We start from the raw sequence: 14200 nt of genomic DNA, 5'->3' as shown, positions 1-14200 counted from the left end.
ATAGTAATGCACTAAGATATTAAGCCAGAATTTCAAGGGAAATTATAAAGCTCTCTCAGCTGCTATATAAGCACAATCACCTTTCAGTGTTTTCATAAATCTGAAGTATTGCCAGTATGCTCTAGCTTTTACCATATTTTGTTCCAGCAGAGACCAGAGCACTTCAGAATTGAAGAGGATGACAATACCACAGATGAATTTAAAGATGAAGCACTAAGTGAATAATAAAGTCTTCTAGCCTATCGAAATTTACTCTCACTAAGCAGAAAAAAGAACAGCAAAGTGAAAATCCCTTTAGCAAGTGCCCCAAATGAATGATGAAAGAAAACCAGAATGAAATTACTCTTCACTGACTGCTTCTACAGTATATATCTTGAGGTGTGTGCCTTCTGATCCTCCAGAAAGGCTGACTAGATTATTGCTTCAATGTGTTTGTTTATCTGTATTACACCAGCTTAATCAATTGTTTACCAGGAGAAACTTACACAACCAGCCCTTTGAGATGCGGTGGAGAAGACCACATGTAACCATTAGTGTCAGCAGCAGAAGCAACATGAAGCTTGGAAAGAACACATTTTCACTATTCTTCCTCTTCATCTAAATGAAATCTTGAACTTAAATTCTAGGCATATACATTAAATTCTAACCATGCTGGGCTGTTGTTGTTCAAGAACCATCACAGGAATAGTTTCTCTAAATACACTAGAAAGAGATTCTCATTCTTTTGGGCAAGACTTCTTAGCTTTTTCTTCATGCTGTGGACAACATTCTTATGTCTACTGTGACAGTCATCACTGCCTCAGTGGCCTTTTCAGCAGACTGCCTCATCTATCCACCACAACTGCATGCTCCAACAGTAACTTAAACATCAAGGACAATTTAGGAAAGTGTTTTTTTTTTTTTATTTTTAGCTTCTGTTAATGCACTTTAGCAGATGGAAAACAGGGAGAAGAGCCAACACTATGAGACCAGCCAGCTCTCTCAATAAGCCACCAGTGAAAGCTCTGGGATGTATCAATGGTTCACAGATCACATTTTGGAAACTTCTGTAACAGGGATCTAAGTTCACAGCTATGATGTATTACAAGTTTTGGACTTGTCAGTCAATAGCAGTGCCTTCATCAGCATTCATAACGACAGGATTTTAGCCTAAATTTCCACCAGATTCCTGGATCAAGGTTTCTTGAATTAGAATTTCTTCATACACTAAATACCGTCAGTTTAATTGTATTTAATTCAGTGGCATTAGCAGATATAGCACTTCAGAAGCTTGCAGGAAATAAGGAAGTTTTCATGTCACAGCCTGCCTGGGAAACACAACAACTTTCCTTCTTGCCTCTCTTTCCATTAGCCAAGCTGCCCACTGTCTTCAGCCTTGAGTTTTAGGCCTCCTTGTTCTGAAGAGAGGAAACATTTTGCAGAACACGTGCTGTTCTTCATCCTGTGCCAATTAAATCTCTGCAGACAGGCAATTTCCTTCAAACTGAGGGGGCTGGAGGAAAAGGAGATGTATATACAGGGAAGGGAGCAATATCTCCTGTTCTCAACTGCAGCGCTAGAGATGTCTCCCACCACCACCTCCATCCCCTTTCACCTCTGCTTCAACAGCCTGAGTATCACCTACAGCATGATCATCTTCTAATCCATTGAGTGAACTACGTGCCCAAGGTTGCATTAAACTAGCTCCACCGTGGTAGCGAGGTTACCACAGTGGTATGGATTATCACACTTACTAATTCAAAAGGTATTCACCCAGTTTCTCAGACTACTTTTGTAACACAACTCACATAAATCCTGGCCTACATGAGTGTGTCTTACGCTTTCTTAACCAGGAAATATTTATTTTCCATGTCAGATTCAAAAGGTGATCAATCTCCCACCATGAATTCTCAGATCCAGTGATGTTGCTACACATCAATCACAGCAAGATGTTCACCTATGACATTATTTTTAAGCATTAATATAATATTTGTGTGTTATTGCCAGCACTACAGACAATTTAAGAAAATCAGGGTTGCAATATCTTTGTAAGCAATTCTTGTAATGCTTTGGTGAAAAGTGTCAGTCTATTTGGCTCTGCTTGACACAAATTCAAAATCTTGATCATTCAATCAAACCATTAATTCTCACTATCATTCACTATCATTCATGGATGCTGAATGTGTTTGATGCCATGTTTGATTTCTACTGCAAACCTTCTCTGTGTACCCAAAATCTACTAATATTCATAATGATAAACCTTTGCATAGCCTGCTGTCATTTAAAGCATAAATACACCTACCAATATACATTCTAACAAATACCAACTAGGCGGTGCTGAGTGTTTTAAATAAGCCAGAGTTATAAATCAATGAATTTAAAATGTTCTGCACTACCAGAAGAGAGTGAATGCACCTGTGTATGGCTGGGGATAAAGACAATATGTATACAGTATAACCCGAAGTCTTGACAAGCACAGGTCTATTTAAATAAACCATAGGAACCTCATGACAGCTATTTTCTATCATAGAGAGTAGAGATATAAATCTCTGGAGGCAAAGATCTGCTATTTTTAGGGTCAGGATTTTGAAAGCTGCCTAAGGTCAGGAAGGAACAGGTTCTGCAAAATCTTTGTGAGAGGGGAGGTTGAAGAAGTCTCCTTAAACTTGACAAAACTATTCTTAAACTGTCTGCCCACAGAACCTGAATAGGCAAGCGGTCTGAAGTTTGCACTTTGGTTTTACCATCAATTTGCACTTCTCGGTCAACATGGCAGAGGTGCGGAGAGGCTGTAAGCCCCTGAAGTCTGACACAAAGCATGTGCGAGGCAGTCTGTGAATCCAGAAGAAAAAGCCTTTGAGTCTGGGGTCACAACTTATTTAAAATTCCTTTCTTCATACTGCTAGTGTTGTTTGAATGGCTTTAGGCAACATACTGGACACAGATCTGCTGAGCTCAGACAGCCGAGTCTGTGATACTGCAACCTGGGGAGGCATCTCAGGCTCTCATTTGCCACGGAACGGACTCAGTCAGAGACCAATATGATCAGACAAAAAGCCATTTATTGCAAAGCATTAACTCCTTATATACTATTGCTCATCCGAGCATTTTACTCCAGGAATCATTTCAAGAATGCCCAGATCCAATATCCAAATCCAAGCATCCCTGGCACCAATGTCTCAGATTCATGGGGAGCTTGAAGGTCAGCTTCTCAGCTTCAGCAGTGATCACATCTCTCTTAAGTCTGGAAAAAAACATATATGCCTAAGATATACGAAGCTTACCTTGGGGGGCAGGGATCCAGGCTACAGGCTTTCAGCAGCTGTGGAGGACGACGGCTGGTTACACACAGCGTCTCATCTGCAGTCTCCCTGGTTTGTTTGTTCAGGCAGGTCACCACAGCCTCCTGGACACCTGCACACAAAAAATACACAGTCACAGCCAGCTCTATGTACCTGGAGGGGCAGCCACGGGCAGCAATGGGCCAGTGGCGCTGCACTGGGGCTGTGGCATGCAGGGAAGCACAGCCTCAAACCCAGCGCTGCCAGCTCGGGGTCTGCAGCCCTGCTGCAGAGAGGGAGGAGGCTGCTTCCCACATGTCAGTGAAGCCTTTGCTGCCCCCATCTAAGTGCTCTGCCTGGCGGTCTTTTTGGGAGTATCGTATGAGTGCCTGCCAAAGGGGGACGTTTCATGGCACAGTGTACCCGAGTGTGGAAAATCACATCTCTTTTCTTCTTTCTAATCTCTTAACTCTTGCTTACTGCACTTTTTTGTATCCTGTTCCTCAGACAGCTAGGATATCACCTGATCAAAACATCATACAAGATTTGGTGATTTTATTTATCCCTGCTGTCAGTCTCACCAGGTGTCTCCATTACAGTGAAAAGTCCCTAGGTTCATTCACACAAAATTGTCCAGTGTTTTCCAGTGACTCATCCTCTCACTATGAATGAGCCTGTGACAAATAAAGAGCAGTGAGGCTGATTATTTGTCAGTCACACAGACTAAAGCGTGAAGATGGTTTTGACTTTGGCATCCTGTATTTTAAAGCAACAGAATGATTGCAAAAGTAAAGTCAACAAGGTCAGGCAAGTCAGCTGCTCTGTTACACTTTTGCATCTACAGACCTGCAACTAAACTGAAGACACAAACCTGTAAGGTATTAAATTCAGCATCCTCTCAATTTCTCTGTCACTGATGGTTTGTTTTATCAAATGCATATAGCCATGATCTTAAATTTGTTAATCTCTTAAAGGTACTCATAGAACCCATAATCTTGCCTGACAGGATGGGTATTGACGAAAAAGGCTACTGCCTGAATTGAACAGTTGCTGGACTGTGTATTGACAGAAGTTTCTGGCTCTAGCACATGAGCCAGTGGCTTGCTCCAGAAGAAAAAAGAGTGCTCCAAATCTCTTTCTTCAGCTTCTCCTTGAATCTTGCATTGAGCATGTCACAGCACGCTGATAACAACTATCTCTCTGGTTTTGACAGGTCAACGCATCAAACAATTATAAGCTTTAAATGAAGGATGGATCCGTAAATATTTAGAGAACATAAGAATTTCAATTATCCTTCCAAGGTCTCATAATACAGAGATAATTTAAAAAAATGTATGAACTTCAGGAAATTTGTTTGTGAAGTAACTGAATTCTAAACAGTATTTACTACACAGTGTTAACAGAACAAAAAGCTGCCTGCTTTAGAATTGCTTTCCCTGAAAAAAAGAAATCAGGTCTCAATAGGAAATCACAGAATAAAAGCGTGTAAAGGTGAGACATGAATCTAGGCAGTTTAAGTTTACTTTCAAAATGCCATCAACTGAGATTTTCTGTGTTTATCAGAATAGAATAAATGCCACATGATATTCAATGACAGCTCTGGGAAATGGAGCCACCATCTGCATAGTGAAATGATTAATTCCTTCTGGTTGCTACTTCTGGAAGGTGAAAGGTTAGTTCTGCATCTGTCTAGTGTCTTCTCTGGAGACTCCAGACCCAATGAAATTAGTCTGACCAGTCTTTCACTGATGGCTACAAAAAATATCTGCTAATCTGGAAATTTTGGAGGTTGATGTCACACAGAAAGAAATCTTAGCTAATAATTTTTGCTAGCAATTGAAAGAGATTAAATTTACAAAGCAAAACATCCCTGTCATAACACCTCTGTGAGTTATATTTGAAAGCTACACAGCCAGTATATTCAAAGAAGTTACTTCATTTCAGGGTAATATTTGCAGAAGGTATTCAGGTTTCAGTATTCACAATGTGGAACAAATGGTTACTCCTCACTAGTAGCCTTCATGTATGACAAATATTCCTGTTGCAAAGTCACTGTTCGTCACCACTTAGCATACACTAATGCTGTATTTTTAATGTATGAAACGAAACAATAGTGGCAGTGATCTGACAGTCCTCTTTGACCTGCTCTAAACACAGGCCGCTGCCATCAAGCTAAGAGGAACAGAAAATCTTTGCATAATTTTCTACTATATGTGGTTTTTAAGTTTGTAACTGATTGTAACTGGTGAATCTGTACAGATCACACTACTAGACATTCCTAAAGTGCTAAGTGGTTTCCAGTTCTACAGTATCTATTCTGTATTTATCTATAGTAATCCTTTTTTAAAATAGACTACAACTTGTAATGTAAAAAGCTGGAGAAGTCCAGGTTCAATATAAAAAATACCGCATTGTTTATATTTCTCAGAATTAGCTAAACAAAACGATAGGGAAAAAAAAAGATATCAGAGAACTGTGCATTAATAGTCTGTAACATGTGGAACCTGAGACCTTGATTAACTTTGAGAAACTCCAAGATCCAAGGCTGCTAGTTTCAGACAATCACACCATTAGCGCTTTTTTACCATATGTTTTCTTTTTCCCTGGGATTGGAGATAATGGCACTTAGGAGTTAGGGAACCAGCTGAGCCCTTAGAATATCGATAATTTAACACATCTGCTATGAGAGGAAAATTTATTTCCACATGTTTATACGTACACAGTAGAAATCAATCAATAAAACCTGAAATGGCAGGTGACTCTTAGCCTGTATCACCAGACCACTTTAACGTTCAGCTTTTTTGCTTGAGTGCATGAGTGCCTTTCAAGTAATAAGCTTATGTAAAGAAACAGAAATATGTAATACATTGATCACTTGGTGGCAGCCTGAGCATAGACCCTGAAAGTCCTGGGATAAAATATGTTGTGTACATGTTTTTTTTCTTTCCCACAGTTTTTGTCCACAGTTTTCCAAATATGGTTGGACTCAATGATCTTGTGGTTGGACTTGATGATCCTACAGGTCTTTTCCAACCTAAATGATTCTATGAATGTAAACAGCATAGCAAAGCAGCATGACTATGGGTGTTAACTGAAAAGCACATGCTTGAAGAGGGAAATCAAATCCATCACAGAAATGTTTCACACTTACCTCCTCCACAGGACTCCGAACACTCTGTAAAGCCCTCATACTCCCAGTCATAGAGCTCATCAAACTCCTGCAAGCTGCCATACAGCAGCTCAGATTCCTCTGGGGTATATTCAGTGGCCTCCCCATTGCAGGGACCACTGTAACAGGCTCTCTGAGACACAGGCTTGGGACCCTCACACTCATCGATAGGCAAGTCAGCCACAGACTGAGAGAAAGAGAGGAGCACTTGACATTTCACAAGCCGCACTTGGCTGCCCACTCCACAGGTGACACTACAGGTGGACCCAAGCCTCAGGAATAAAACCTGTGGGAGGAAGAGAGCAAGGCAAGTTGTGTCCAGAAACAGCCAAACAAGCAAAAGCAATATATTCCTGTCCAGGTCAAATTCTGTTCAATGAGAAATAAATGTTTCACATCATCATAGGCCTATTAAATTATACACATAAAAGCCATAGTGTTGAACAGTGGAAACATTCTCAAGTATCCAGGAAGAAATATACATGCTTAGGGCACCTGCTGTGATCCTAGAAGGTCTCAGTGCAAGGCATCCTGCAATCTCCCAATGTGCATCATGATTTGACTAGCTACTTTTTGCTAGTATTCAACACAAATCATCTTTGTCTTAGTTAATATCACAGTTATATCACTAGTAAGTATTGAGCATGCTGCTGTTATTAGCTAACAGTATTACAGGGAAAATAAATTCAATCATTGTTCCTGTATTGCAGTAACCATTTAAACCTTAAAGAAAAAAAACAGCGTTTCTTTAGCTGACTTTTTTTTTTTCTTCCCTAGGACATCTAATTTCTCTTTTCAATAAAAAAGAGTGTTCCATTTCTACTCTGGATTTCTCCGGCTGTTGCTCTTTTCTTAGTAATTAGGAACTCTTACATGCTCCAAATTATATTTGCCTCTGAAAGCCCATGCATACTTCAATTAAAGCACCGCACAGCAACCATTACAATATGCACTCCACCCACATACCAGCATGTGTATGTACCAGGACCCCAGATTGGAACAGCACAGCCTCCTAGAGCAGAGAATATGCATCACTCTACCCACTTTTTGTGGGTGTTAGTAACATCTTGCTATAAAGCTGATATACACCATTATAGCACCATAAACAGGAAGTAATAGAAATGGATTGCATGTACTGTTGGAACATTTCAAAATGTTTATAATGCTGCTACAAAGATTGCAAAAATCCTTTCTGGAGCAAAGCCCTTGAGACACTAATGATACAAAGTAATGCCATTTCCCCACTCTGTGACAACTTAGGTGAAAAGATGGGTCAATGATGATACCCTTCATTTTGAAAGGATTATACTCTTTAATAGTATAGGTGGGCTATTCCTCTTGTTTATCTAAAGATGAGCAACTGCCACAATATTATTTTGAAATGGGAAATCTGTTACAGTCTATATCAGCCACTGTGACTTAGATATTTTGATTACTTTAAATGTATAGCTTCTTAAATTGACAAACTTAGAGGTAGAAAAAAAGCACTGGTCTTCATCAGACGCAGTCTTACTTATATTTTTTTTTAACATTATGAATTGGTTTGTATCTGTGCTTTGCTGAAGAGCTGCTGTGTTCCAAACCAAGAGGGATGATACTTTGCTAGGTATTAAAATTGCCTATTTAGAAATCCAGGAATACATTGTATATTCAGAATATTTACACATTATGTATATCACGTATACAAACACAGGAACAAATGAAAGAAGAAAGAAAAGGGAAGTAGGGACATTATTAAGGCAGATTGTATCCTTTTTGAAATGAGGCTTGATCTATAAATGCCACATATTATTTTACCCTAGTCAGCAACTAGTCATAATGAAAACACTGAAATACCTTCAGGAAATTATATTTTATTCAGCTTTCTAGGCCTAGTTTCTATATTTTAAGCAATAAATTGGAAAATGTATTTTAATTCCAATATAACTGTTTGCTGCTGATGAGGGAATTGATAGAATCAAAAGAATTGCAAGCAGAAAAAAAGGGGGGAAGACCTTGCAAACTAAATCTTTATGTAGGACTTGACATTACATACTGAACATTTATGCAATGTGAATGTATAATATCAATGGTTCTAAATTTTCTATCATCCTAAACCCAGGAAATTGCATATGCTCTCAAATATATTTTTGGGGTTGTTAATGATTGTTGCCAAATGGTGAGCACGAAACACAAAAAGTATGTGACTAAAAAGCAGTCAGTTCAATGGGTTTAAGTTTATTTGCAGATAGTGTACCATTCACTGCACAGTATTGTGCTTTCTGTAAACTAACATCTCAGTTTCTTGAGAATGGAAGTAGTGGAATAGATTCATTGGGAAGTAATTTCTTTTTTAGAAAACAGGAAATGATGGAGGTGTTTCAGTTGTTATTGCATGTTGTTTAATTAATTCCCACTGTAATAATAGCCCCCATAATAACAACCCTACTAAGACAAAGGTAATAACTAGTTCTAGAATGTGACAGTAGGAGCTGTCAGCAGAACCCAATTGTGCTAACAGCTGTGAAAATTAAAAATAAAAATGTGCCTCTTGCCTCTTAGCGTACTTCTCAGTGACTAGCATGTTCCCGTTACATCAAAGATCATCTTTTATTCCTCTGCACAACAGACATAATGATTCTTCCCCAAAGGAGAAAAGAACAGCAGTGTGTCTTCTGGTAGTTCTGATGAATATTTGCTCCTATTTTAGAGAGATCACTACAAGGTGGAAAAGTGAAAGCTGCAATAAGGATCATAACCCTTTTTTCTTATGACTGACTTAACCATGTTTGCTGTTGCTCAACTGCTGGAGTGCCAACTATGTTACAGCACAGTTGTAACATATATACTTGTTTCTTGGCCTGTGAGCACTTTTATAGTGGTGGATCAGCAATCTTTTCCCATGTATGAACATCCTTGCAAAATAGGGAGTTCTGAATTTCAAAAAGGCATTGTAGTTTTCAGTGGGTTTTCTTAGCTGCCAAGGTTTCACAATTTGCCCAAGATTCTGTTCAGCTGAAGGGACTACTGTTGCATCATTTGTCAGGTGCACATTAGTGTATGCTGGGCTGCAAAATGTGTTCTAGGAACAGAAGAAATGTAATGCTACTGACATTGCTGAATTTCTGCAGGAGTTATTCAGGTGTGGTACTGAGCTAGTTTTGGCTCATTTATTTTGTAGTGTACTAAAATTACTGGAAATATATTTTAAGGAAATTTTAATATGATTGAAACACCAGCTTACCGTGTTTGTACATAAAGCATATAATACAAAATATTGGTCAAATGTAAAATGCACAGCAGTTCAGCCTTCAGGCTTCACAGCCAATAAACCTGCAAATACAAGTGAATTGCAGCTGTCCACAGAATTTCATCCACACATGAAAACTGAGTAGATACCATTTGCCTAGCTCAATTTTGCAAGGACTATTTGCACTTGTATATATTATTATTCATGTTTACACAAGAGAATGCCCCTTTTAGACAATAGTGTGTCTAGTGTTTTTGAAAGAAGTCCTCTTTTAAAATTATATAAGAGGTATTGTAGACTAAAATGTGCTATGCAATGATTACCTGTACATAAAGGCAGCAAACAAAAGTGATGTCAAAATTTGTGAACAGCAATTACAATGGCAGTGGACACCCTTGGGAAAATTATTCTTTTTTCTTAAATCTCTGGGCACAACTAAGGACCGGTGTATATTCACCCCCATATGGACACATACATGGAATTGAGAAAGTCAGAAAAGGAGAAGCACAGAGTTAGTGCTTATCAATGGGAGATATCCCACAGTAGGTTATAGCGGGTTCAGGATGAGACCCATGGAAAGCACTGCTGAGTTTTGTGAAGATCTGCAGAACACTTAATGTAAATAGCCAAAACCTCTTCTGGCTCAGACTTGTGCTCCTACAATGTGTGCGATGAAGTAAAAAAACCCAACTGTATATAGACTGATGTCCTTTGAGCTGTGGAGAAAAATAGTTCATTTTGTTCATTGCTACTTAATCACATATTGCACTTAATTTTTATTGCTTAATGCTTTGGTTTTGTTTTTTGTTTTTAAATTAATTGTTCGGTAAATCCATGGTTCAGACAAACACTGAAGCTTTGAGAACTGCACACACGAGTAAGACTGAGTGTTCAAAGGCACAGACATCCACCTATTAAGACATCTAAAAACAGATACTGATGGTGAAATAAAATGCTCAGTGGTTTATTCAAAGGCTTAGGAATTTTCTGTAATAGAACTAGAACTGAGCTCAGACTTCCAGACTGCTTGTCTCCAGCTGAAGTGCAACCAGTCCTTTTTCTCCAGGAGAGGCCACCTTTCCACAGGACCCGTAAGGTATGGATAACATCACAGGACGCTCATACACAGCACTGGGTAGCTGCTGGTATTGTTGTTCAAAGAAGTGAAATAGGTCATGCCCACTCATCAATAAAATCTCAAGACTCCAACTACAAAGTAAAGGCATCAGCACCGTTTGCATAGATGCAGTTCCAGTCTGAGTGATTACAATCTGTCCTTCTATAGCTTTTTTTCAGTTCAGTGTGAATGTCATCTTTCAGCTTTGTGTCACACCATTCTATACTGTTGCTGCTCTCCATAAATTCACCACTGCCTTTCTCCCCAGGGTAAGGTAACTACTTCTGCCCTGTATACATTACACATAAATCTTGAGTAGAGGTGACTGTCTAAAGAGGTTCCTTGAATCAACAGATAAAAATTGTTACCTCATGTTAGACTGCTGCATTGCTGATCTTTGACTGATCGCATACATAGTTCATTTTTTTTGCCATTAGACCTTAATATGGAGAAGTTTCCATAAACTTCCTTCTTCCTCTTCATTGCCTGACACTGGAGCGGACAAGCAATAGGTGAACAGTATCTCTATGTGTCCCCAGGCTTTTTTGGCAATCCAATAATTATAACATGCTTTATTTTTAAAGTAAAATATCTGTAGGAAGTTTTATAATTACTTATTAACTTGTGAAGCAAATATAAACATGGTGATAAAAACTATTTAACAGGGAAAACAAAAAAAAAATGGCTTATGTGTCTTTGGAAACATAAATACCTGCTGAAAAGTATGAAAGAGATACTGGGTGACTCTGCCACACCTAGTTCCCTGAGGGCTTTGTCCCCCCACTGATGCAGGAATTTCCTTTTGTTTTTTACTGAACTGGCCCCATTACTATGATGGTGCCATCTGGCATCCAGACATTATTGTTTGCTCTTTTCCCTCCTCCTTCTTTTTATGGCTAGCACCAGGGTTATTTATAGCAGCATGTTAAAAGCTGGGTGTGATGTTAACATTCAAAAGAATTCTTCAAGAGTTAGAGACAGAAATCTTTTAAACAACCCTCTATCACCCATAAACCCAATCTCATTATACACAGAAAAACTCCTACTTTTTTAATCATGACTGCTGCTCTTTCTGACTCTGGCTGTCATGCTGTGCTGGTGTAATGAGCTCCAGTCAGAGTCAGACAAAAAGAGCTCCAGTCAGAGTCAGACAAAAAGATACTGTGGCTTCTCCCTCTACTTCTATAGCCTGTTGAACGGTAACTTCAGAGGTGAAGAGCAATAGGAGAATAATCTGTACAACACAGGACAGCAAGGACTCCTTACTCTAAACCTTTGTCCTCACAAAGATTACAGTACTTTCTTAACCAACCAATTTAGAGTATTTCATAGTAGTTATGTTAGCAATTGATATTTAACTGATCACATCTAGGGGTGCAGCAGGTCAGAAAACTCAAACATAATTATTCCTTCTAGCCTTCAAGTGGCTGGACTAGTTATGATTAATTCTTTGGGCAGCAGAACTGGTGAAGACCAATTAAACACATGTCTGTATTTGAAGGCTAAGTGTCCAAATGGATTCTCTGGTATCTCTTAAAGGTTTCTAAAGGACCAAACTCTTTTAGAAAACCTTTATTCAACTGGGGAATTGTAGGTTGTCAGTTTTCTACTTAGTCATTTATTTCAGTGAAATATTTGGAAAAAACTTCTGCAGAATTTCCTGGTGTATATCAATGAAATTTGACAGAGAGGTAAAATTCTCTAGGATAACTTTATATTTCTGTCAAATTCAGCTAATTGGAATAAATTCAGACATAACTAAGAGAAGAGGAAGGCAACTGACAGATAGACATAAACAGTCAAAATTGAACTGTAAGACTTGCTTCTGTTCGAAATTCCTGAAGAAATAAATAATGGAAGGCAGTACGTGCAGATGGAATAAAAATGAGGCATCTGCTGCGGTAGCAGCACACTTTAGAAAATGATCACAAATCGGAGGTAGAAGGACAATAAGTGTAACTTTATAACTCATAGTATGCAATTTCATGTCAAAAATTGCGTTCAACAGAAACTCATAGAAGTCACAAGACAGCAAGGCAGAGATTCACAAATGTGAGGTCTCAATGCATGGAAGAAATCTGCTGAAAACTCTCAGCTTTAGCTTTTAAACTTCCACTCAAGAATAAGCTTAGAGAAGGACAACAGGAAATGTAAACCCAGCCTGACCCAAGCAGTGATCTCACCCTTCTCGGTGACTGCCTCCAGTTTACATAGTGGGCATGATGTACTGTGGTAAGGAATACCTCTTTGGCTAGTTAGGTCAGGTGTCCTGTCTCTTCTTCCTCCCAGCTTCCCCTCCTCCTTGGCAGATCCTGAGACTCAGAAAGTCCTTGGTCAGACTAAACATTACTGAGCAACAACTGAAAACATTGGTGTTATCAGCACTGTTCCCAGGCTGAAAGTCCAAACCACAGCACTGCGCCAGCTACTAAGAAGGAGAAAAATGACTGCTACTGCTGAACCCAGGAAAATTCTACATCACACGCAGGTGTAAGACAGTAAGAAATTGATGGTCATGTTCTAGTTACTACAATTCACAGTCAGCAAAATAGCTGATCACATGACACACTGTCTTACACCTACTAGTGTTTGATCTAACATTTAAAAACTGTTCCAACCTTCAATCTAGCATGCACCTACACTCTGGACTGATTATTCATCCAAAATATGTGGGTGATAGTTTGACATCTCTCAGCATGGTAGGCCATGGAATATTAAATTGAACCTGCAGAGGTGCAGAAACACGGGCTAAAAGGTGCATTATTATGTAATATACCCTGCTTTTCAACTTGTTGGTGTATTCAAAATCCCTACACAGCCAAATGAAGACAAACAGTAGTCTAAAACTGGCATCAAAGTTGATTGTTGATTGTATATTGGTGAGTTCTGAATGTTTTGTCTCATTTTTTTACAAAAAACTGTATGTAATGATATAAACAATCAGATAACCAGGACCTAAAATGAGTAACTGTTTAAAGGCAAACATTACTGAAAACCACTATTAATAGTGAGGCACCAGAACCAATTTTATGAGGAAGTTCACTTCTCAAGTCACTGTCAACAGATTAGATATTCTGGAACAATATGCAGATGACTATTACAATTTATAGATGGGGAGTGCATGGATGGCTTTTTCAGCACAAGTTTTCTAAGTTTTTGTTTGGTCTTTCTGTTTCATGCCTTATCACTAAAATCATGTGAATCTAAACACAAGGCATGGGTATCTCCGAGCTCTGGGAAAGTTTGCATAAAGATCTTGACTTTGTGCCCTTTATTTCAGTTTTAGTCAACACATATAAAAATCTAGACTTGAATTTAATGTCATGCTGATTTCTCATTAGCTTAAAATAACAATTATACATGTTCCCAGAGCTGTGCTTTGCAGAGAGAGAGAAAAAAATATATAAAATGTCAACTCATGGCAG

At 38.7% G+C, this 14200-nt stretch overlaps 1 protein-coding gene across 1 annotated transcript in view; it reads right to left on the bottom strand.

Moving 5' to 3' along the window:
* Positions 1-14200, bottom strand: part of ADAMTSL1 (ADAMTS like 1) — a 180661-nt gene that overhangs the window by 66088 nt on the left and 100373 nt on the right. Inside the window, 3 exon segments of the mRNA XM_034072780.1 lie at positions 3264-3393; positions 6412-6694; positions 6696-6717. Of these exon segments, the coding sequence (XP_033928671.1) occupies positions 3264-3393; positions 6412-6694; positions 6696-6717 (435 nt within the window).

Source organism: Melopsittacus undulatus, chromosome Z, assembly GCF_012275295.1.
Source record: "Melopsittacus undulatus isolate bMelUnd1 chromosome Z, bMelUnd1.mat.Z, whole genome shotgun sequence".
Classification (NCBI taxonomy): domain Eukaryota; kingdom Metazoa; phylum Chordata; class Aves; order Psittaciformes; family Psittaculidae; genus Melopsittacus; species Melopsittacus undulatus.
The sequence above is the reverse complement of the archived record's forward strand: the minus strand, read 5'-3'. Positions and strand labels throughout refer to the sequence as shown.